The sequence below is a fragment of the Castor canadensis genome, chromosome 17, assembly GCF_047511655.1.
Source record: "Castor canadensis chromosome 17, mCasCan1.hap1v2, whole genome shotgun sequence".
Lineage (NCBI taxonomy): Eukaryota > Metazoa > Chordata > Mammalia > Rodentia > Castoridae > Castor > Castor canadensis.
Genome location: NC_133402.1, coordinates 39,824,952 through 39,845,693, shown reverse-complemented (window position 1 = coordinate 39,845,693; position 20,742 = coordinate 39,824,952). Strand labels below are relative to the sequence as shown.

The following is a 20,742-nucleotide window of genomic DNA, read 5'->3' as shown; positions in this document are numbered from 1 at the left end:
TGAGTGCCTGGCTATAGGGAAGAGGGTAGAGTGTGGATGGGGTAGGTTGGGGTGGAAGTCAATCATGGACCTTGACTACAAATGGGGAAACTGAGGCTTGGCATGTGGGGTATAGGTTATTCATAATAATCAAGGCAAGAAATGAAGAAACAGGCTGGCTGGGAGAGGAGCCAATTAAATCACTTCTAGAGAAACTGAGGCTTAGTCTGGGTCCAAGAGGGCAATCATGGAATGAAGGCTACAAGTGCTAAAGCTCTTTGGGGATGGGTATACATAACCATGACCACAGATGGAGATAGCCAGGCTCAGAAGCAGCAAGGGAACTGGACAGGGTTATTCAGAATCAGGTATCCACTCAGGCAGTTGTGGGAAGGAGGGAAGGTGGGTGGATTGGCACTCCAGGTGTGGTAGGCCAAAAGCCAGGCCCAAAGTCCGGAGGCAGATAAGGCACTTCCGGGTATTAGTGGCCAGGGTGTGAAGTAGTGTCACAGATCTTCCCTGGGACATTGGGGTGAAGTGGGGCATAAAGAAAGGCCATGGCTGGGGTGCTCCTTCAAGGATGTGGATCCAAAGGCCTTCAGGGAGCTTCTGAAAAGGGTCAGAAATCCAGGCTGGGGCAGCAAATGAAGAGCGGCCTCCCTTGAGGTTTAGGGAGGAAGCTCTTCTGGCAAGTGACCTGTAGCTCAGGAATTTCCTAAAGACTTTGTAAGGTGAGATGTTTTCCCCCTCTGTACTTTTAATTGGTGGGAAAAATTTAGACCAATGCTGTCCAGTCGAACTATGCAATGATGGAACTATATCTTCACTGTCCACTATGGGAGCCACCAGCTGTAGGTGGCACCAAGCCCTTGAAGTATAGCTAGTGGGACTAAGGAACTGAGTTTTTCACTTGATTTCATTTTACCCGATTTATATTTAAATAACCACAGGTGGCAACAGTGGTTGGACAGTACAGATAGATCACAGATTGGGTTTCCTGAACCCCAGACTCCTGGAAAGCCTTTATCTATTCACCAACTCATGGCTGGGGGTTGGGTGGGAAGGCAAGCATGTATGTGGGGGGTAAGACCAGACTTGGTGGCAAGCCCCAGGTAGAGAAAAGCATAAGGAAAAGGAGGTTAAGACTAGTGAGAGGGTTCCGATAGTGTGCATTTAATCCAGGAGGAGTCTGCCAGGCCTCAGGACAATGGACAGAAATTTTGAGAATGCATGGCCTGCCCTGTCTGTGGCCTGTGGAAGGCTTGAGGAAAGGCAGGACAGGAGCATGGTCAAATGGAAAGCCCGACTGGGTCCATGAAGGCTTCTGATCAGGGCAAGGCAGGGTCTGAGATGATGGGACCTAAAGTATTCCCTGATCCTATGTCTGCTCCAGCCCAGCCTGCTGCCTCATAGGACAGAAGTGACCCCCTGACCTTGCCTGTGTTTGTGGCACCAGACTGGCTCCTTCACTGGGCTCCTGTCCTGATACCAGGTTTCCTGTTGCCATGGTGGGTGGAGGCTCGGTGGGAACAGGGATCTCGCACTAGGAGCCCTGGGGATTCCTCAGGACCCTCCCCCCTGTGGACACATACGCTTGCCTCTCCAGTGGGTGCCTAGTGCTTGGTGGTGGGTGTGTGAGGGATCAGGTTGAGGAACAGGAAACCCAGAGCTTTTCAGCAAAATGAGAACCTCATATTGGGACAGACATGAGCAAAACGACAGGCAGGAGACCCAGTGTGAGCAAAGGCACACAGGTTAGCACAAGGAAGGCAGACTGAGGACGTGCTCTGAAAAGAGGGGCCCCTGGGTGACATATCCAGCACCAGGGAGCCTAGGGTGCTCAGGAAGGAACCCAGCCTGGAGAGGCTTCTGAGTCACACACCCTAGTCAGGGTTCACAATGAGCATGCCTGTTAGCATGTTCCTTTTTTGTGCATTGTGCGAGACTGTTATCCTCGACTGCCCTTGATCACTGGGGAAACCAAGGCCAGGTGAGGGAGGAGTGGGACATCCCCATTTTTCTTTGGCTCTGCCTCTTGCTCCCTCAATTTTCCCATTCTGGCCCCCCTGCCCACCCCATGTCTGGTTCCCAGCAGACAGGGTGTTACCAGCAGTGAAAGGCAGCTGGCCTTTCTCTCTGGGTTGGGTGGGGCTGCAGGTTTGGGGCCTCCATGGCTCAGGCTTCCTGTTCCCATTCTAGCCTAGGGCAGCTTCATCTGCACCTGGTGTGGGGCCTAGGGGGCTCAGAGGGATTAAGCAGGGGTATGCTCTGCACCCTAGATGGCCTGGGGCTCATGTGTCCCAACCCTCAGAGCCTGTGGCCTGGGCTGGGCACATGCCACACACATGGACCTCTAGGTGGCCAGATGGCACTCAGGATGGGATGGGCTCAGGGAAGGACAGGTGAACTTTCAGACAGCCACTTTTAGGACCCAGGAAAGTGAGGGTGGCTCAGGACTGGGCTGAGGCAGGGACAGAACTAGGAGAAGCCTGGCTAGTGTAACTGGCTCTTAGGTAGTCCATGGAGGACACATTGGGATGGTGGGGACAGAGGATCTTGTCTCTCTCCAACACTTGGAAGACTGGGCTGTGATGGGAGGGACCTCCCCTTGGTGCCTATGGGCAGAATGATGTCATCTCTCAGGGCCCTGAAGGGCACTTTCTACTCTGGGACCCCGGAGGGCAGGGCCTTCTTGCACTCCCCTGCCAAGGGGTTCCCTGAAGTCAGAACACACACAGACATATGCAGAGCAAGGCCCTGTCTAACCTCTGATACAAGAACTTCTCCCTGTGATTTTGGGCATTTGTCCCCAGATCCCAGAACCAGGACTGACTAAGGGTGGCCCCAGTCTCCTGAGTCAGGAGAGGGGCCTGGAGGTTCTCATGGCTGGGGCCCAAAGTGCAGTACAGTCAGGAGGGTGTGTGGCTTCACTCTGTCACAGGCACCAAGCTCAAGAACTCTCCCACCCATCTCTAAGGGCCCTGCATGACCCTGCCCCTGTGCTCTCCTGGTCCTGCTCTCTCCACGATAAGACAACAGGCCAGGGGTCTCATTGCCCTTCTCACCATAAGATCCCTGTCTCCTCCTCTTCCTTTGAGTTTCCACTCTGCCCAATAAGACTGTCCTATGTCCTGTCTCCACCTCAGTCTCTGTCTTCCTCTCCTTTTTGTCGCTGTTCCTCTGCCCTTCTGCTGCTCTCCCTTCTCTCTGGACTCTTAGCTTAAGCTCTGGGCTGGCTGTGTCTCTAAGCTGTGGCCTTGGGTGCACAGAGGCAGGGACTAGCCTCAGAACATGCTCTGCTCCCCCACCCTCTTGCAGTCTCCATTGAGGACATTCAGGAGGTGCGAATGGGGCACCGCACAGAGGGTCTGGAGAAGTTTGCCCGTGACGTGCCTGAGGATCGCTGCTTCTCCATTGTCTTCAAGGACCAGCGCAACACACTAGACCTCATCGCTCCATCGCCCGCTGATGCCCAGCACTGGGTGCAGGGTCTGCGCAAGATCATCCACCATTCAGGTTCCATGGACCAGAGGCAGAAGCTGCAGCAGTATCCTCTTGGTGGCCGTGGGTCAGGGTCCAGCTTGTGGACAGACTATAGTTGTCCCTGGGCAGCCTGGGTATGGAAGGTGACTTAGTCAGTTGGGGATACCATAACAAAATACCATAGACTAAGTGGCTTAAACAACCAAAATTTATTTTCTCACAGTTCCAGAGGCTGGAGGTTTGAGTTGGTTTTGGTGAGGGCCTCCTCCTTGCTTGCTTCTCACTGTGTTCTCAGATGGAGGGGAGAGGGAAAGCTCTCTGGAAGCTCTCCTTTTTATGGGCACTAATCCTATCATGAGGGCCCCACTCTTATGACCTCATCTAAACCAAGGCCCCATCTCCAAAACCATCATATTGGGGGCTAGGGTTTCAAAATGCAAATTGTAAAGGGACACAATTCAGTCCATAGCAGAAGGGAAGTAGGGAAGATTCACTCCTTGGTCTACTCTGACCAAGACTGTGCACCTACTCTGCAACCAGTGTGGAGATGGAAGACTGGGGAGTCTGAGGGGAGCAGCCTGCTCCAATGGAGACCTAAAGTGGGACATTGTAACCATATTTTCCCCTCTGTAAACTGGGAGGTCATGGTGCCTCCTGTGCACCGTGGGAATCATCATGTTCCCCTGAGCCTGGTTTTTGTGGCCCTAAAACAAAGTAACTTTAGCCTGGTATGGTGGTGCAGGCCTTAATCCCAGCACTTAGAGGCTGAGGCAGGGGGTCTCGAATTCTAAGCCAGCCTGGGGTAGATAGTGAGACCCTGTCTTAAAACAAAGGAAAACTGACTTCTGAAATCTACTTGCACAACTACACACTGAACTCTGATTCAAAGTGCTCAGGCTTCTAGCACATGTGGGTTAGGCTGGAACCAATTTCTTTGTTTTGTTTTTTGGAGGCAGAGTCTTACTGTGTACCTAGGCTGGCCTTAAACTTTCAATCCTCCTGCCTCAGTCTCCTGAGAGCTGATTGCAGGTGTGCACCACCACGCCCAGCAGCTTCCTTTTTTATGACAGCTTTATGGAGATATAATTCACATACCATAAACTTAACCCATTTTTACTGTTGAACCTGATTCAGTGCTTTTTCTTTTAGCATATATGCATCATGTGACCATCCCCATCAATTTTAGAACACTTGCATCATCCCAAAAGGAAACACTGTGCCCCATTAACAGTCACTTTCCATTTCCCCTCAACCCTCTAACCCACTTTCTGTCTATCCATATTCTGGACATGCCATATAAATGGAAGCACACAGTCTCTGTGCCGGCTTCTCTTGCCTAGCGTATTGTTCGGCATTCATCCACATTGTAGCATGTATTTACACTTCATCCCTTCTCACCGCCTACTAATATCCCACAGCACAATTTATTTACCTCTGCATCAGTTGATGGATGTGTGGGTTGTTTCCACTTTGGGGCTCTTATCTAATCTGCTGTGAAAACTGGAATGTGAGTTTTTGTGTGGACATAAGTTTTCATTTCTTTCTCTCTCTTTTTTTTTTTGCAGCACTGTGGCTTGAACTCAGTGCTTACACCTTGAGCCACTCTACCAGTCCTTATTGTGATGGGTTTTTTTGAGCTAGGTCTTGGGAACTATTTGCCCGAGTTGGCCTCAAACCGTGATCCTCCTGATCTCTGCCTCCCTGAGTAACTAGGATTCTAGGCGTGAGCCACTGGCACCTGGCTTCATTTCTTTTGAGCTCTCTTGTATTCAACATTTTGAAGAACTGACAGGCTGTTTTTTAAAGAGGCTGTTCCAGTTTACATTCCCACCAGCAATGGATGAGGTTCAACTTTTCACATCTGCGACAGCACTTGTTTTTACTCTGTCCTTTTGGTGATAGACCTCCTGGCTGTGAAGCATCCTACTGTGGTTTTGGTTTGCATTTCTTTGTGGCTACTGCTGCTGAGCATCTTTAGGAGTATTTATTGGCCATTTCCATATCTTTTTTGAATACCTTATACATTTTTGTCATTGCTTTTTTATTTTATTTTTTAAAATTTTATTTTAAGGTTTTATTTATTTATTTTTTTGTTTATTTTTGTGAGACAAGGTTTACTGTGTAACCCAGATTGGCCTTCATCTCACAATAATCCTGCCTCAGCCTTCTGAGTGCTGGGATTATAGGTATGTACCACTATACCTGGCTGTGTCTATTTTTAATTGTGATAAAATACACATAACATACATTTTAACGTAGTAACCATTTTTTAGGTGTACAATTCAGTAATGTTAAGTACATTCACACTGTTATGTAACCAACCTCAAGAACTATTTTGATCCCACACAACTGAAACTACATCTATTCAACAATAATTTTCCATCACTCCGCCTTCCAGCTCCTGGCAACTACCATTCTACTTTTTGTCCTTATGAATTTGACTACTCTAGGTACCTCATGTAAATGGAATCATGCAGTATATACATATATATATATATATATATATATATATATATATATATATACACACACACACATATGTATATATATTTTTTGTGGTACTGGGGTTTGAACTCAGGGCCTTGTGCTTGCTAGGCAGGTGCTCTATCACTTGAGCCACTCTGCCAGCCCTGTTTTGTGTTGGGTATTTCGAGATAGGGTCTTGTCAACTATTTGCCTTGGCTGATTTCGAACCAGGATCCTCCTGATCTCTGCTTTCCACGTAGCTAGGATTGCAGGCATGAGGCACCAGCACCCTGCCCAGTATTTGGGTTTGTGTGTGTGTGTGTGTGTGTGTGTGTGTGTGTGTGTGTGTGTGTGTGTGTGACTGCTTTCACTAAACATAATGTCCTAAAGGTTCATCCATGTTGTAGCATGTGTCAGAATGTCTTTCCTTTTTCAGGCTAAATAATATTCCATTGTATGTATACACCACATTTTGCTTATTCATTTATTCATTTATAGATACTTGGGTTGCTTTTACCTTTTGGCTCCTGTGAATAACACAGTATTCACACACCTAAAAGACCCTCTTTCACTTCTTTTGGGTATATGTCCAAAAATGGAATTACAGGATGACATGGTAAATCCGTTTGCAGATTTTGTATTTGAGTTCCTTTGGGGTTTTTTTTGGCAGTACTGGGATTCAAACTTAGATCTTTGCAAGGCAGGCACTCTACTGCTTGAGTCACCTCCAGCCTGTTTGCAGTTTTACTGTTTCCTACAGTAGCTGTACAATTTTACATTCCAACCAACTACTGTGCACAAAGGTTCCAATTTCTCTGCATCTTGCTAACACATTATTTTTTTTGGATATTTTTTATAGTAGCCATCCTAATGAGGATGAAGTGGTTTCTCACTGCAGTTTTGATTTGCATTTCCCTAATGATTAGTGAAATCAGCATTTTTATGTGCTTTTGTATATCTTCCTTGGAGAAATACCTATTAAGATATTTTGGCCCAGGTATGATTGGGTTGTTTATCTTATTATTGAGTTATAAGAACTCTCTATCTTATGAGATACAGGTTTTGCAAATAATTTCTCTCATTCTGTGGGCTGTCTTTTTTGGATAGTATTCTTTGAAGCACAAAATTTGTTGTCTTTATTAAGTCTAATTTTATTCTTTTGTTTGTACTTTTTGGTGTCATCTCTAAGTTCAAAGTCATGAACATTTGCTCTTACATTTTCTCCTAGAATTTTATTGTGCTAGTTCTGATCCATTTTCAGTTGATTTTTAGTATGGTTGGTTTTTTTTTTTTCTTTTTGGTGGCACTGGGGTTTGAACTCAAGGCCTCACACTTGCTAGGCAGGCGCTCTATCACTTGAGCCATACCTCCAACCATTTTCAGTTAATTTTTGTGTATGGTATGAGGTAGGAGATCTCATTTCCTTTTCCTTTTCTTTTTTTGCATTTAGATAAACAGTTGTTCCAACACCATTTGTTGAAACTATTATTCCTGCCCCATTGAATTCTCTTGGTGCCCTTGTCAGAAATCAATTGACTGTAAATGGGAGGATTTATTCCGGAATCTCGGTTCTCTTCAATTTGTCTGCATGTATCTCTGCACCCACCATCCTTGCACCACAGTGTTTTGGTTACTGTGACTTTGCAGTAAGTTTTGAAATCGGGCATCGTGAGTCCTCCACATTTATTCTTTGTTTTGCAAGATTGCTTTGGCTATTCTAGATCCCTTGAAATTCCATATGTTGAACTCAGGAGCTTGTGCATACTAGGCAGGACTTCTATCACTTGAGCCACACCTCCAGCTGAGTCCTTTTATAGTAAGAAGTGTTTTCAAAAAATTGGATAGTTTAAAAACCAGCAAATAGAAAAAAGACCCTTGATAGGATGTAACATTTTCCTCTAGAGAGGCCAACAGGTCTTGTGCCTGCAGTATGCATGGGCACTAACTAGTAAGGCCAAAGCTGTGTCTACACAGCTTCTCAACTTGAACCTGGCTCTGGCTGGGACCTTAGTGGGCATCAGGGCTCTTGGGTTCTTTCCTTACTCCTTATCTAGCTGGATTCACTCCTGCTTGCGAAAAGCTGACAAAAACAAGGACAACAAGATGAGCTTCAAGGAGCTGCAGAACTTTCTGAAGGAGCTCAATATCCAGGTGGACGACAGCTATGCCCGGAAAATCTTCAGGGTGAGGCTGGGTTTGCAGGGCAGCAGGTCCTTGATCCTCACCTGAAACTCGCCCTAAACCCTGCTTCCTGGCTGTCCTGACTTCGCAGGAATGTGACCACTCCCAGACAGACTCACTGGAGGATGAGGAGATTGAAGCCTTCTACAAGATGCTGACTAAGCGGGTGGAGATTGACCGCACTTTTGCAGAAGCTGCAGGCTCTGCAGAGACCCTATCAGTGGATCAGTTAGTGGCATTCCTGCAGCACCAGCAACGGGAGGAGGCAGCAGGGCCTGCACTGGCCCTCTCCCTCATTGAGCGCTACGAGCCCAGCGAGACTGGTGAGGGCCTGGCAGTCCCAGGGCCACACAAGCTGGGGATCCTTGAGGGGTCTGCAGCCAGAGCGAAGAGGACCAGCCCCAGGGTCCCTGACCAGTGTTCACATATCCCATGAAAGCAGGCTCCAGCACCACTGACACCTCTGGGCCTCAGTTCCCCACTTGGTTACTCCTTCTGGAGTTTTTGAGGACTCCCATCCCCAAGAATAGAGGTGACAGAAAAAAAATCCAAGGCTACTTATTCCTGTTTCCTTCTTCGTGTTTATTCTGGCCCCAGCTCTAAGATGTGACCCAGGAGAGAAGATGGAGCCCTGCTCTGCAGAGGGCCAGGAGGTTTCCACCTGGGGGCATAGAGAAAGAGATGACACCCTGCTTTTAGGGTTCTTGGAGTGAGGAGACATAGGAGGGTGGAGGAGACAGGGTCTCCATCAGGGAACCACAGCCTTTTAGGGACACTCAGACTTATCCTCTCTAAGCTGTGGAGGATCAGCAGAGGATGGGCCGAGAGAGTACAGGGTTCCCTAGAGTGGTGGGAAACCAGGAGGAGCCTGTGAGAACTGGCTCTGACTGGCAACGGTGGCCCCTACTTCCCAGCCAAGGCACAGAGGCAGATGACCAAGGATGGCTTCCTCATGTACCTGCTATCGGCTGATGGCAGCGCCTTCAGCCTGGCGCACCGGCGGGTCTACCAGGACATGGGCCAGCCACTCAGCCACTACCTGGTGTCCTCCTCCCACAATACCTACCTGCTGGAGGACCAGCTCACAGGACCCAGCAGTACAGAAGCCTACATCCGGTACGATCCAGGGACCTTGGGAGTGAGTGTGGGTGGGACCTGGGATAGGACATGGGGGCAGTACTAGCCTCCACCACTACTTGCAGGGCTCTCTGCAAAGGCTGCCGCTGCTTGGAGCTCGACTGCTGGGATGGGCCCAACCAGGAGCCAGTCATCTACCATGGCTACACTTTCACTTCTAAGATCCTGTTTTGTGATGTGCTCAGAGCCATTAGGGACTACGCCTTCAAGGCAGGTGTGCCCCTGGGGGGTGAAGGGGATGCTAGGGGCTGCTGCTTCCTCCTAATGCACTCTTGGGTCTCTAGGCATCCCCGTACCCAGTCATCCTGTCCCTGGAGAACCACTGCAGTCTGGAGCAGCAGCGTGTGATGGCGCGACACCTGCGTGCCATCCTGGGGCCCATGCTGTTGGACCGGCCACTGGATGGGGTTACTACAAGCCTACCCTCTCCTGAGGTGCCGGGTGGGGACAGGAGTGACCTAAAGGGAGGGTGAGGGCCTGACTGGGAGCCAGGTGGGTCCTGACCTGTTGCCCCTCCATCCCTAGCAACTGAAGGGGAAGATTCTGCTGAAGGGGAAGAAGCTTGGGGGGCTGCTACCCCCAGGAGGAGAAAGCGGCCCGGAGGCTGCTGTTGTGTCAGATGAAGATGAGGCTGCTGAGATGGAGGACGAGGCCGTGAGAAGCCGCGTGCAGCACAAGCCCAAGGTTTGAGGGCAAGCTGGGGGCAGTGGAGGGGTAGCCCTGGGGTCTCTCCCCACCTCCATGGGATGTGGTCTTGTCTCAGTTCTCTGTGGCTGCTGTTCAGACCCTCTGCCCCCTCTCTCTGTCTGTCTCCTTTCTGTCTCTCCATCTCTGGGTTTCTGGCTCTCAGGGCCTACCCTGCCCCATTCTCTGGCTCTAACTTGGGCCTCCCCACGGCCCCCAGGAAGACAAGCTCAGGCTGGTGCCAGAGCTCTCCGACATGGTCATTTACTGCAAGAGTGTCCACTTTGGGGGCTTCTCCAGTCCTGGCACCTCTGGGCAGGCTTTCTATGAAATGGCGTCCTTCTCTGAGAACCGTGCCCTCCGACTGCTCCAAGAGTCAGGTGAGCCCCTGCCGTGCAGGTAGACAGTGCTGTCTATCACTCTGGTCATATGAACTGGCCAGGGCTTTGCCTGCCCCTTCTCCCCTACTCCTACTCAGGACCAAGATTAGAACTCCGTGCTCTGTTAGCAGATGGAAGTGGTAGGAAGGAGCTCAGGCTCATCAGGAGGCCTCCACTGCTGACTGAACCTTACTTCCTCACAGGAAACGGCTTTGTCCGCCACAATGTGGACCACCTGAGCAGGATCTACCCGGCTGGATGGAGAACAGACTCCTCCAACTACAGCCCTGTGGAGATGTGGAATGGGGGCTGTCAGATTGGTATGGGCTGTCTGGGGCTGGAGGGGCCTGGAGGAGGGGCTGGGTTCTAAGGGCCAGAGGTCTAGAACCCTGAAGATGTGCAGTGGAGTGGCCTGGGACCTAAACAGATTTCCAAATTTCAGTTTGGAAATCTTGTCCCACAAGCAAGTCAGTGTCTGAAAGCCCACCAGTGGGGTGCACACTAGCTTTTTGAATTTCGCCATCAGAAAGGGAATGTGTGGTTAGTGTGGTAGGTTGGTTAAGAGTGACAAGAGGGCAACAAGCATCAGAGTGACATTAGATCCTGCTTCTAACTCACCATGAAACTCTAGGCCTCAGTGTACCCTGAGAGCCCAAGACCAGCCCACAGCCTGTGACTACTCTGTCCTACCTATAGTGGCTCTGAACTTCCAGACCCCTGGGCCAGAGATGGACGTGTACCAGGGTCGCTTCCAGGATAATGGGGCCTGTGGGTATGTGCTGAAACCTGCCTTCCTGAGAGACCCCAACACCACCTTCAACTCACGTGCTCTGATTCAGGGGCCCTGGTGGGACCCGAAGCGGCTCAACATCAGGGTATGGCCAGATCCAGGAGAGACAAGTGCCCATGGGCCTCCCTTTCCCCTCACTGCCATTCCTGAACCCGTCATTGTCTCTTGCCTTTCCTCAGGTCATCACTGGACAGCAGCTGCCAAAAGTCAATAAGAATAAGAATTCAATTGTAGATCCCAAAGTGACGGTGGAGATCCATGGTGTGGGCCGGGACATGACCAGCCGCCAGACTGCAGTAATCACCAATAATGGTATGTCCTGGGCCTGGGCCAGGCCCAGCTCCTGGAGCTGGTGTCCATGCTATTGTGGTGTCTGTCCCCCTAGGTTTCAACCCAAGGTGGGACACGGAATTTGAGTTTGAGGTGACTGTGCCTGAGCTTGCCTTGGTGCGCTTTATGGTGGAGGACTATGATGCTTCCTCTAAGAACGACTTCATTGGGCAGACCACCATCCCCTGGAATAGCCTGAAGCAGGGTGAGCGTTTGCTGGCGGGAGGGGGTGGCCAGGGCGGGAGGAGGATCTGGCTTCTCTTGGGTGGTGGCTGACTGTGCCTTGAGCATCTTCCCTGAGTGATTGGAACTGTCTTTGCTGCCCATCTACCTAACAGGATACCGCCATGTCCACCTCTTATCTAAGAATGGAGACCAGCATCCATCAGCCACCCTCTTTGTGAAGATCTCCCTCCAGGACTAGACCTGGGGATCAAGGTTTGCCCTGAGTGGGCCAGGCCCTTTGTCCACGCCTGGGGCAGGGCTGGTGTGGCTGCTCCAACTTCTGGTGTGGAGTTAGAGGCGTCTGAACTGCCTTCAACTCTAATACACTGTGCTGCTGCCTCTCTGGGGTCCCAGGAGCTGGTCCAGCCCCTGGAACTGTCTTTAATTCCGTTAGGAACATCACTGCAGCCCTCTCCACCCTCTGGCCAGCCTTAGGTTGAGGGTTTTTATAAAAATCTCAACTAGACTAAGTCTTGTGGCCTTTTTAGTTGGACACCAGAAAATTCCTTGTGAGGCCTGCATGTGTGTGTCTCTTCCCCATGCTCAAGGAGTTGTCAGGAGAAAACAGTAAGATGTGAACCCCTGTATAGAGGACAGCACACCTGGAGTATCACAGAGCCCTGCCCATGATCTGGCTTGAAGCACATGTGTCACGCTTGGTGCAGGCCACCAGATTTTATTGAGAAGGGGGAGGGGTCCCAGGGAGGGGATAAGCAGGGTCTCCCAGGGCTCAGAAGAAACCCAGCTTCTTTTTCTCCTGCTGCTGCTTCCACTTGGCCATGCTGTAGAACTCCTCCTTGGATTTCCCAAAGATGTCTTGGAAGTCAGAATCTGAGAGATAGAACTGGGGGGCAGAGCAGGGGCATGGGAGTCACTCAACCTCTGATCCTGTCCCACACAGAGGTGTCAGTTGAGCACCAGATTCCCCCCATCTGTCTCTCCACTGCCCATCTACGGCACATCTCCTGAAACAGCCTACAGTGGCCATTGCAAGTGGGTGGTGCCCTGGGATGCTTCAGCACAACTTTAGATCACAGGGTCTGGCACCAACCTCCTTGCGGGTGGGGTCCACACCCTGTGGCAGGTCCTCAGGAGCCTGGTGCATTAGCTGTTCATGAGGCAGGCTCCCACTGGTTGCTGAGCCTGCACAGCTGCTGGGGCTGGGGCTGGCACTTCTGTCACTAGCTTTGGGACCCAGCTCCAGTTCATTCTCTGAGCTGTTCTGGAAGCCTTTGAGGGTCAGCAGGGCTGAGGGACCTGCCCTGCTATCACTCAGTGATCTGGAGAGCTGGAAGTTGTTGACTTCCTGTCCAGAGAGGAGCCTCAGGCTGGGGAAGATGGGGAAAAGGCAGCCCACAGGGAGGCCACACTGAACTCACTGCCCTCTCACCCCCATCTGCAATCTCTACCACCTGCCACCTGCCAGGACACAACCCCTGCCCTTGCCCATTCCAGACCATGTCATCTGAGCCAAGACCACTATCAGGGACAACAGGGGGACCAGCACTCACTGCTGTTGCCTCGGAGATGGCAGACCCTGCTGTCAGGCTGCCCTGTACCACCTCCTCATAGGACTGGTTGTTCTGAAGCAAGAACAAGTTATCATAGCTGGGTAGCATGAGGGGCATTGCTGAGACCCAGGAGGGTCTCCCACATGTTGGAGGCCCTTGGCTAGATCAGTGCCCCCTCCTTCCACCTGCCCAGTGCAGGCCCCTCCCCCATAGGGTGAGGCTAGGGCATTTGAGGCCTCACTCACTGTCCACTTATAGGGGTCCCAAGTGAAAAACCATCCAGTGAAAGTGGAAGGTTCATGGCCCTGCTTGACCAGCACAATGGGTGTGGCCAGGCTTCTCCCTGCTGGATGGGTCTTCAGGTACTCCTGGCCCCAGGCTGCTGCCTCCTTTTTCCGCTCACTTGCAGCCTCCCCCAGCCATAAGAAGATCTGGGACACAGAGGGAATCTGGCCTGGGGTAGGAGGAGAGACTGCCTGGAGCCAGCCACCTCCTCCCCACTCCCTGTCCATCAGATGGCCTCAGAGCACTGCATGCACATCCTTGGCCAAGCAGACACACCAACAGCTACCATACCCACACACCCACGAACACACCGGAGGTCACAGGCATGTGTGCGTACATTCAATCCACAAATACTTGTTGAATGATCAGTGTGTGCCAAGCACTGGGAATTCAACAATTTAAAAACTAGACAAAAAGCCCTTGTAGAGCTTTCATGAGGGAGCAAATTGCTTGCGTCGGGAGAAAGTGAAAAGGAAGTGACTGGTACACAGGCCCTGAGGTGATGGTGTGCCTGGCATGTTCAGGGAACAGTGAGAGGCCACTGTGGCTGAAGCCATACAAGCAAGGGGAGTGGGAGGAAGCAGAGTTGGAGAGTTGAGGCTAGCCAGATCATGTGGGGCTGTTGTAAGACCTGGGGTTTTTCTCTAAGTGAGATTAGAGCCCACAGCCTCATCACCAACTCACACAAGGCCACAGACACAGTAATACAGAGACACACACATTATCACATGTATATAGAGGCACAGTCGTTCAGTGCCACACAGTGAGGTAAGAAATCACAGTCACATAATGCCATCCACTATTGTCAAATACATGGCTGCATTTAAATACAACCAAACATGATTAGCAGTCACACACACCTAGCCAGTCACACCCTCTCTCAAGTCACATAGAAATATAATCACGCCTGTAATCCCAGCTGCTCTGGAGGTGGTAGTAGGATCATGAGTTTGAGGCAAGCTGGGACATAGTTAGCAAGACTGTCTCAAAGGCAAAATATAAACAAAAAGGGCTTAGGGGTATGACCCAAGTGGTTCAATCCCCAGCACTAGAAAGAAAAAAAAAGAAACATAATAGTCTGTGAGGTTATCAGGTTATACAGTCACTCACACCCACAGCTGTCACATGGTCTCTCTCCACACGCAACACACACAGAGTCTCACAAGTTATAACTGTGATTACTGGACCACACAGTCGGTTTCACATAGCCACACACATCAAGGCAAATGCAAGTCACAATCATCCCAAATGCATATGTGGTCAGTCCTTCTTGCAGACACTGACACACCATCAGCCACATGCCACCTGGAGTCACAGACACCACCAGAAGGTACACATAGTTGCACACAACTACACACATGGTCACAATCACATGGTCCCAATTCATAGTCATTGTCCTGCAGTCTCATTACTGTCACAGTGACACAGACTCCCCTGAGCTCTCAATTCACAGTTACACAGATTCACAGCCTTGCATGCAGTAAGGTGGCTAGACACGAATGCACCCTGTTACACATAGACACACCCTCCATTCACAACCCAGCCCGGCAAGGGTGGCCACCTTACCTCCTGCCAGGTGTCTAGTAACATGATGTCATATTTGTCCAAGTCTTCTTGGCCAAAGAACACCACTTCCATGAGGATGAGGTGGCCCATCTGGCTGGAGCACTCAAACAGTCGTGGCTGGAAGCCAGAGACCTCCTCGGGGAGCCTGTGTAGGGCAAGAGGGGCACAGAGGGTTTTGTATACAACCTGGGCTACACCCACCGTCAGCACAGGTGATCTCACACCAGGGCAGGGAAGCAGCTTTTCTGGTGTAAGACGCCTGAGCCTTCCTCTGAGCTCCACCCACACCATAATTCTCTTCAGGAACATGCTGCTTCTCTCTGGGATAAAGTCCCTTTCTGTCAGTGGATGAGCATCAGATGACCTGGCTATCCCCAGCCAGCTGTGACACAAACTACCCCGTGAATTTCCCAGGAATAAGCACTGGGAAGGGGACAGCTGGCTCAGTGTTGTGGGGGAGGGAGAGGGGACTGGAGCCCCTGGGATGAGAGGATCCTCTAGGATCACCCCTGGCAGGGAGCTGGCCTCAGGTCTAGGGTGGGAAAAGCAAAGCTTGGCTGAATGAGGAGATAGTCCTACTGCACTCAGGAGAGTTGAAGGGAGTTCAGTAATCCATAGGCACACAAGAGTGGCCTGGAACTCTACTCCCTCCTCCCTTGCATCTTCACTTTCCCCTTCCTTACTACTCGTACACATTCCCCTGTCCACATATGGGGAATGGTGCTTTTCAGTTTGTCCAGGGCAGTGATAATGCAAGGAGTGGATTCTGGCACCAGAGGGCGCCACTGACCCAGTTCTCATGCATTTTCCTGATCCTGGTTGCCCAGGGCCAGGGACTGAAGGGTGGGCTTTGCTCCTGAGTCATTGGGGGTGAAGAGATGAGGGTCCTCAGTTCTAGTCTTATCTCTCCAGCAATCTGTGTGACCTTTACTTAGTCACCCACCTTCTGTAGGCCTCAGTTCCTCCTTGGTAAGAATGCTCTCCTCCCAACCTTGTTACCTCTTATTGCTGGGGTAGGGGGCCCAGCCTCCAAGAGCCTCCCAGAAGTTGCGAGGCTCCTGACCCTCCAGCGCTGTTTCCTTGTTATTCTCCGAGATGACAGTAACCATCCTCCGAGCCATCTCACGCTGGTCCCCGTTACAGCACTGGCAAGCACAGAGTTGGGTCAAAGCCTACAGGGAATGGGTTTCACCTCCAGTCCCATGTCCCATTCACTGGGGCCATGAGGACCTGGGTCTGAGCCATGAGCGTTCAGAGCTGATGGCAATGCACACATGGGAGCTCTCTTCCTTCCCCTCCAGGCCTCAGTTTCCCCAGCTGTTCAGAGTCTCAGGATCTGGGACTCTCCAGGTCCAGAGCATGGAGGATCTCCAGGCATGGGGCAGCGGGGTGGGGGGATCATTCATGATTCATGTTGAAGATCAGAGAAAACTCCAGCAAACTAGAATAGGACCTGCTTTCTCCAAAAGACTTGGTGATGGACATGTCCCCTACTGAAGGCAAGAAGGTGGGGAGGCAGCTTGGACCAAGGCTGATTCTGATCCATGGACTTCCAGTTCACTGTCACTTTGTAACTTCCCCCAGGTTCCAGCAGGGACACTGTGCCTACCCTTCCCTCACCCTCGTCCCCCATTGTCCTATCTTTGATTGGACTCAAAGTCTGCATTGCCTATGGAGGGGACCCAGCCTGGCCTAGCACCACTGTCCCTGGGTGTGACTCAAGTGGCTAGTGCTGTGGGTACCTTTCCAAACCAGAGGTAGCAGACACTGGCTGTGACCAGCAAGAAGACATCACTGGAGTTAAGGGATGAGGCTCGGGCTGGCACCTCCATGGACTTGGTGTTTTGGCTGTTGGTACCTTGTATGTGGAAGAGCCTTATGCTAGCTGCTGGCTTCCCCCTCTCATTGTTTCCAGTGCTCCCCTAGAAGAGGGCTGGGCCTCAGGCTGAGGCAAGGGCTCTGAGGGCCATCTCGCTATCCCAGTGAGGGACAAACTGCCTTAGGACTCCACCAATCAGTGTTCTGGACCCTCTGAATGTGGAGTGTGGGGATCTTGTCAGCTGAGTATAGGAAAGCATCTCTTTCAAAATGGACCCCTCACCCCATCTTTGAGAGTTTGGTGCATAGGCCGGGAAGGAAGAGCATGGGACCAGCTTTGCCTGAATGTAGCCCCATAGGCAAGGTCCTGGCTCCCTTCTGATTCAACATCCTCACCTCATGCTCATGCTTTGTGTCTAGCTCTAGGACCAAGGGAAAAAACTCAGGTGTGTGTATGTGTGTGTCGGGGAGTGGGGGGTCACCCTGAGCATTCCTGGACCTTGGACCAGCCCTAAGGGAACTAGTGGCTGGTAAGCAGAGCCCTAGGCCCAAAGAGGAGGTGCTTATCAAGTGGATACAAAGGCCACAGGCACATGGAGGACTGGTAAGGCTGCCACCATAGTAGCAAGGTGGTTGTCATGGTTTGAATATGAAATGTCCCCCACAGTCTCATGTGTTGATGCTTGGTCCCCAGATGGTGATGGTATTTTGAGAGGTGGTGGAAACCTTTAGGAGGTGGGGCCTAGCTGGAGGAAGGAAGTCAACGGGGCATGTCCTTAGAAGATTACACCTGGTTCTCAGTCCCTTCCTTGCTCTCTGCTTCCTGTCCACCATGAGATGAGCAGCCTCCTCTGTCTCAAGCTCCTGCCACCATGATTTTCTGCCTCATCTGGGCCCAGAATCAACAGATCCAAGGACTGTGGACTATTACTCATGAAACCATGAGCTAATATAAATCCTTCCTCCTCTAAGTTGTTTATGTCAGGAATTTGTCACAGCAACACAAAACCTGCCTAACACAGTGGACCCTACCTGGAAGACCACCAGCTGGCCCTGAAATATGGCAAGGAAGTGGGGGGGCTCTCTGCCCATGGTCACATACTCCTGCACCAGGGCTCCCTGGTACATGAGGTCCAGCTCCTCAGCGTGGCAGTTCAGGGCCTTGATCTCATCTGTAGTGGCTTGTTGGCCCTGCATCAGGAAAGGGGACAGCAATGGCCTGGTACATATCTCATAACCCATTCTGAGATCCCAGTTCTAGGGCTTCAGGTGTGTGCCACCCCCTTCAGACTGGTGCACCTGCCATAGGTACAGGATGTACTGTATGCAGCCCAGCTTCTTGTATGTGTAGAGGATGAGATAACATTTGTCCGAACACAAGTGTCCGTGATGTTTGGGATCCATGGGCTGCCTGCATAAGTCCTGGATGCACCACACCTGAGGAGTAGGGGACCAATGGGCACAGGTTGCTCCTCTACCTGAACAAGTCTTTCCACCTGCACCCAGCCAAAAATTTTTCCTTGGCCTCCAAGACATTCCTCATCTATGCAGGCAAAGGGCTCTTCCCAGCTCTGTGTCCCCCACCCCATGGTTCATGCTGGGTCTGCAGATGACTCTTTTCTTCATGGTACCCACCATACCTGTCCTGGCCTTTCAACCAGGACGCTCAGTTTGAATATAGTACTTGGGTAAATAAGTGGCAAGCATTCTAGAATCTGCAAGATGGAGCTAGCTCCTGCCCCATACTCACTTCCAGTCTCAACCCACCAGCCTCAGCCTTGGTTAGGAACAGACAAATCCCCACATGGCTGCTCACTGCTCAGGCCAGGGCAGCAGAAGTGAGGCTGGAAGGAGTGCTGGGGAAAATTTCCTTTTTTTCTTTCAAGTGTCATTAAAACAAAACAAATCTGTCTCTCTGCTTGCTGGAACCTTTTCCTAACCCCCTTTCTCCTCTCCCTGTGCTTCCATTTCTCACTGGGTTTACTCTGACTCCTCCCTGCTCCCCACCTTTCCAAGTCTGCTTATCCACCCATCCCTCTGTTTTCTTCTTGCTCTGCTTTTCCTCTTCCTTTCCCACTAGCCCTTTCTCCTCCCCGTCTCTCTTCTCTTCCCACTCTTGGCTTCTGTCCACCCGTAATAAGGCAAATGGAGGAGGAACTTTGTATTTTCTCTGACCTCAACGTACCTCAAGAACTTGGACCCCTCACATAGGCCCAGCAGTCTTGTTCCTGTAATTTCACAGCATCCCCACATCAGCTCTGGGGCTAGATGGGACTACAGTTTCTGCCCCCATTTTATGAATTTAAAAAACGAGGCCTGAGAGAATTAAGGGTTTTTCTAAGAGTTGGCCAGTAAGTCATCTGCACTATATGGGCGTGGAATGGCCTCCGACACTGCAGCTCCCAGAACACTGGCCCGAGGCCAGTGAGGGGTTGATAGCTCATGATTGTGTATGGGAGCTGGATGTGGGGGACTGAGATAGTTTCTGCATCGCTGTGCAGCTGTGCTAGTGTGTCCCTGTGGGTTGATAGTTGTGTGTAGCTGTGTGATGTAGAGTTTGTATCATTTCTTGCAGCTGTTGAGCACCTGACTATGACTACAATTACATGGTGTACGTATCTGTGTTATCACATATATGGGCTTGTCATACATGGTAACAGGGCACAGTTAAGTGTCCAAGTGCTACTGTGCGGTGTGTCTGAGTGTTATGTGAGTGACTGGCCTGCGTACACATGCTTGTGTATGAGCCACCTGTTGGGGAGTGTTTCATGTATGCTCGTGTTCCTGATTATGCGAGGGTGTGCACTACCTGTCCTCAGTCATTTTACAGAGCAGTCAGACCTTTTCCTTGTAGGCAAAGCCCACCCCTGTATGTGCGTCTCCCCCAGCTAAGTCAGCGCCCCTCACCTCCACCTTCCCGGAACCTTCATCCACCATCCTGAGCTGGGCCGCTAGCTCAGGCTGACTGTGCAGCTTGCCCACATCCAGCTTTACCTGAGTCAATTCACCTAAAGATGTGGTAGAGTGTCAGCGACCTCTGCCAGCCCTGCCCCACCCACTCCTCACCCATCCGGTCAAGGGCCGGTCTTGCCTGGCTCAAGTCACATTGGAGGGACAGGGAAAGGGGGGAGGGGAAGGGTAGAGAGGGGGAAAGGAGGGGGGGGACTTTTCCTGGCCAGGCCCCGCCCCCTCCGGTCAGGCCCCGCCCCCGCCAAACTTTTTCCTGCCAGGCCCTGCGCCACTAGGCCCCGCTGAGCTCACCAGTACCGCCGAGATTTTTCTTGCCCGGCTTATTGGACCACGTCTGGAAGAGCTGCTTGAACGCGGCCGACTCGGCGCCGTCGTCCACCACCTCCACGGGGGTGTGGGTCGGGTAGCCCTTGGCCTGGATGAAGCCCTGGGGCAGGGGCTCTGTCAGGTCTGCGGCTCCGGGGCCCTCTGCTGCGCTCCACCGCCCGGGAACTCCCCTTCAGGCTTCTGGGACAGCCGGGCCCCGAGAAGCGATAATTAACCAAGCTCCTGACCCATTTAATGAGTCGACTCTGTTACTACCCATTTCTCTGAGTCCCTGAGGACGGCCAGAGTCCCCTTAGTCTGAGCACGGGGAAGGGCTGGCCATGACAACCCCCATAGGCCTTGAGCAGGGACTCTTCTGCCCGTTCCCTGCCCTCCCCCACCGGGACGGATGGGGCTCACAGCGCAGGAAGCTCCCCAGACTTCAAGGCAGAGCTACTGTTCCCTTAATGCACGTGGTCTTTTAGATATGCCTCATCTCTCTCAGTCAGGGCTCCCGGGGCAGAATGCACCCTCTTTCTGACCCCAGGACAGGGCTCCTTCCCCTTTGAAACCCCAGAACGTGAATATTACCAAATGTAAACCTGGTGGAGGTGTCCTCCCTTAGACACTA

General features: G+C 51.5%; 2 protein-coding genes across 5 annotated transcripts in view; one reads left to right on the top strand and one right to left on the bottom strand.

Annotated features, from left to right (window-relative positions):
- Positions 1–12,121, top strand: part of Plcd1 (phospholipase C delta 1) — a 21,662-nt gene extending 9,541 nt beyond the window's left edge. For 2 of the 3 annotated variants that reach the window (XM_020182488.2, XM_074060023.1), the window contains 13 exons: positions 3,298–3,526; positions 7,983–8,112; positions 8,201–8,432; positions 9,024–9,225; positions 9,312–9,456; positions 9,531–9,680; positions 9,772–9,930; positions 10,151–10,310; positions 10,514–10,630; positions 11,007–11,185; positions 11,280–11,412; positions 11,486–11,635; positions 11,769–12,121. In XM_020182488.2, coding sequence (XP_020038077.1) covers positions 3,298–3,526; positions 7,983–8,112; positions 8,201–8,432; positions 9,024–9,225; positions 9,312–9,456; positions 9,531–9,680; positions 9,772–9,930; positions 10,151–10,310; positions 10,514–10,630; positions 11,007–11,185; positions 11,280–11,412; positions 11,486–11,635; positions 11,769–11,854 — 2,072 coding nt within the window. In that variant the 3' untranslated portion in view covers positions 11,855–12,121. The remainder of the gene's footprint in view (positions 1–3,297; positions 3,527–7,982; positions 8,113–8,200; positions 8,433–9,023; positions 9,226–9,311; positions 9,457–9,530; positions 9,681–9,771; positions 9,931–10,150; positions 10,311–10,513; positions 10,631–11,006; positions 11,186–11,279; positions 11,413–11,485; positions 11,636–11,768) is intronic. The other variant, XM_074060024.1, reaches the window with a different exon arrangement.
- The window catches only part of Vill (villin like), a 26,670-nt gene continuing 13,110 nt past the window's right edge, over positions 7,183–20,742 (bottom strand). The window contains exons 12-22 of one of the 2 annotated variants that reach the window (XM_020182489.2): positions 20,097–20,232; positions 19,743–19,843; positions 18,135–18,272; positions 17,868–18,026; positions 16,760–16,939; positions 16,017–16,162; positions 15,018–15,162; positions 13,412–13,597; positions 13,167–13,238; positions 12,707–12,961; positions 7,183–12,499 (exon numbers count right to left, since the gene is read on the bottom strand). In XM_020182489.2, coding sequence (XP_020038078.2) covers positions 12,386–12,499; positions 12,707–12,961; positions 13,167–13,238; positions 13,412–13,597; positions 15,018–15,162; positions 16,017–16,162; positions 16,760–16,939; positions 17,868–18,026; positions 18,135–18,272; positions 19,743–19,843; positions 20,097–20,232 — 1,632 coding nt within the window. In that variant the 3' untranslated portion in view covers positions 7,183–12,385. The remainder of the gene's footprint in view (positions 12,500–12,706; positions 12,962–13,166; positions 13,239–13,411; positions 13,598–15,017; positions 15,163–16,016; positions 16,163–16,759; positions 16,940–17,867; positions 18,027–18,134; positions 18,273–19,742; positions 19,844–20,096; positions 20,233–20,742) is intronic. The other variant, XM_074060025.1, reaches the window with a different exon arrangement.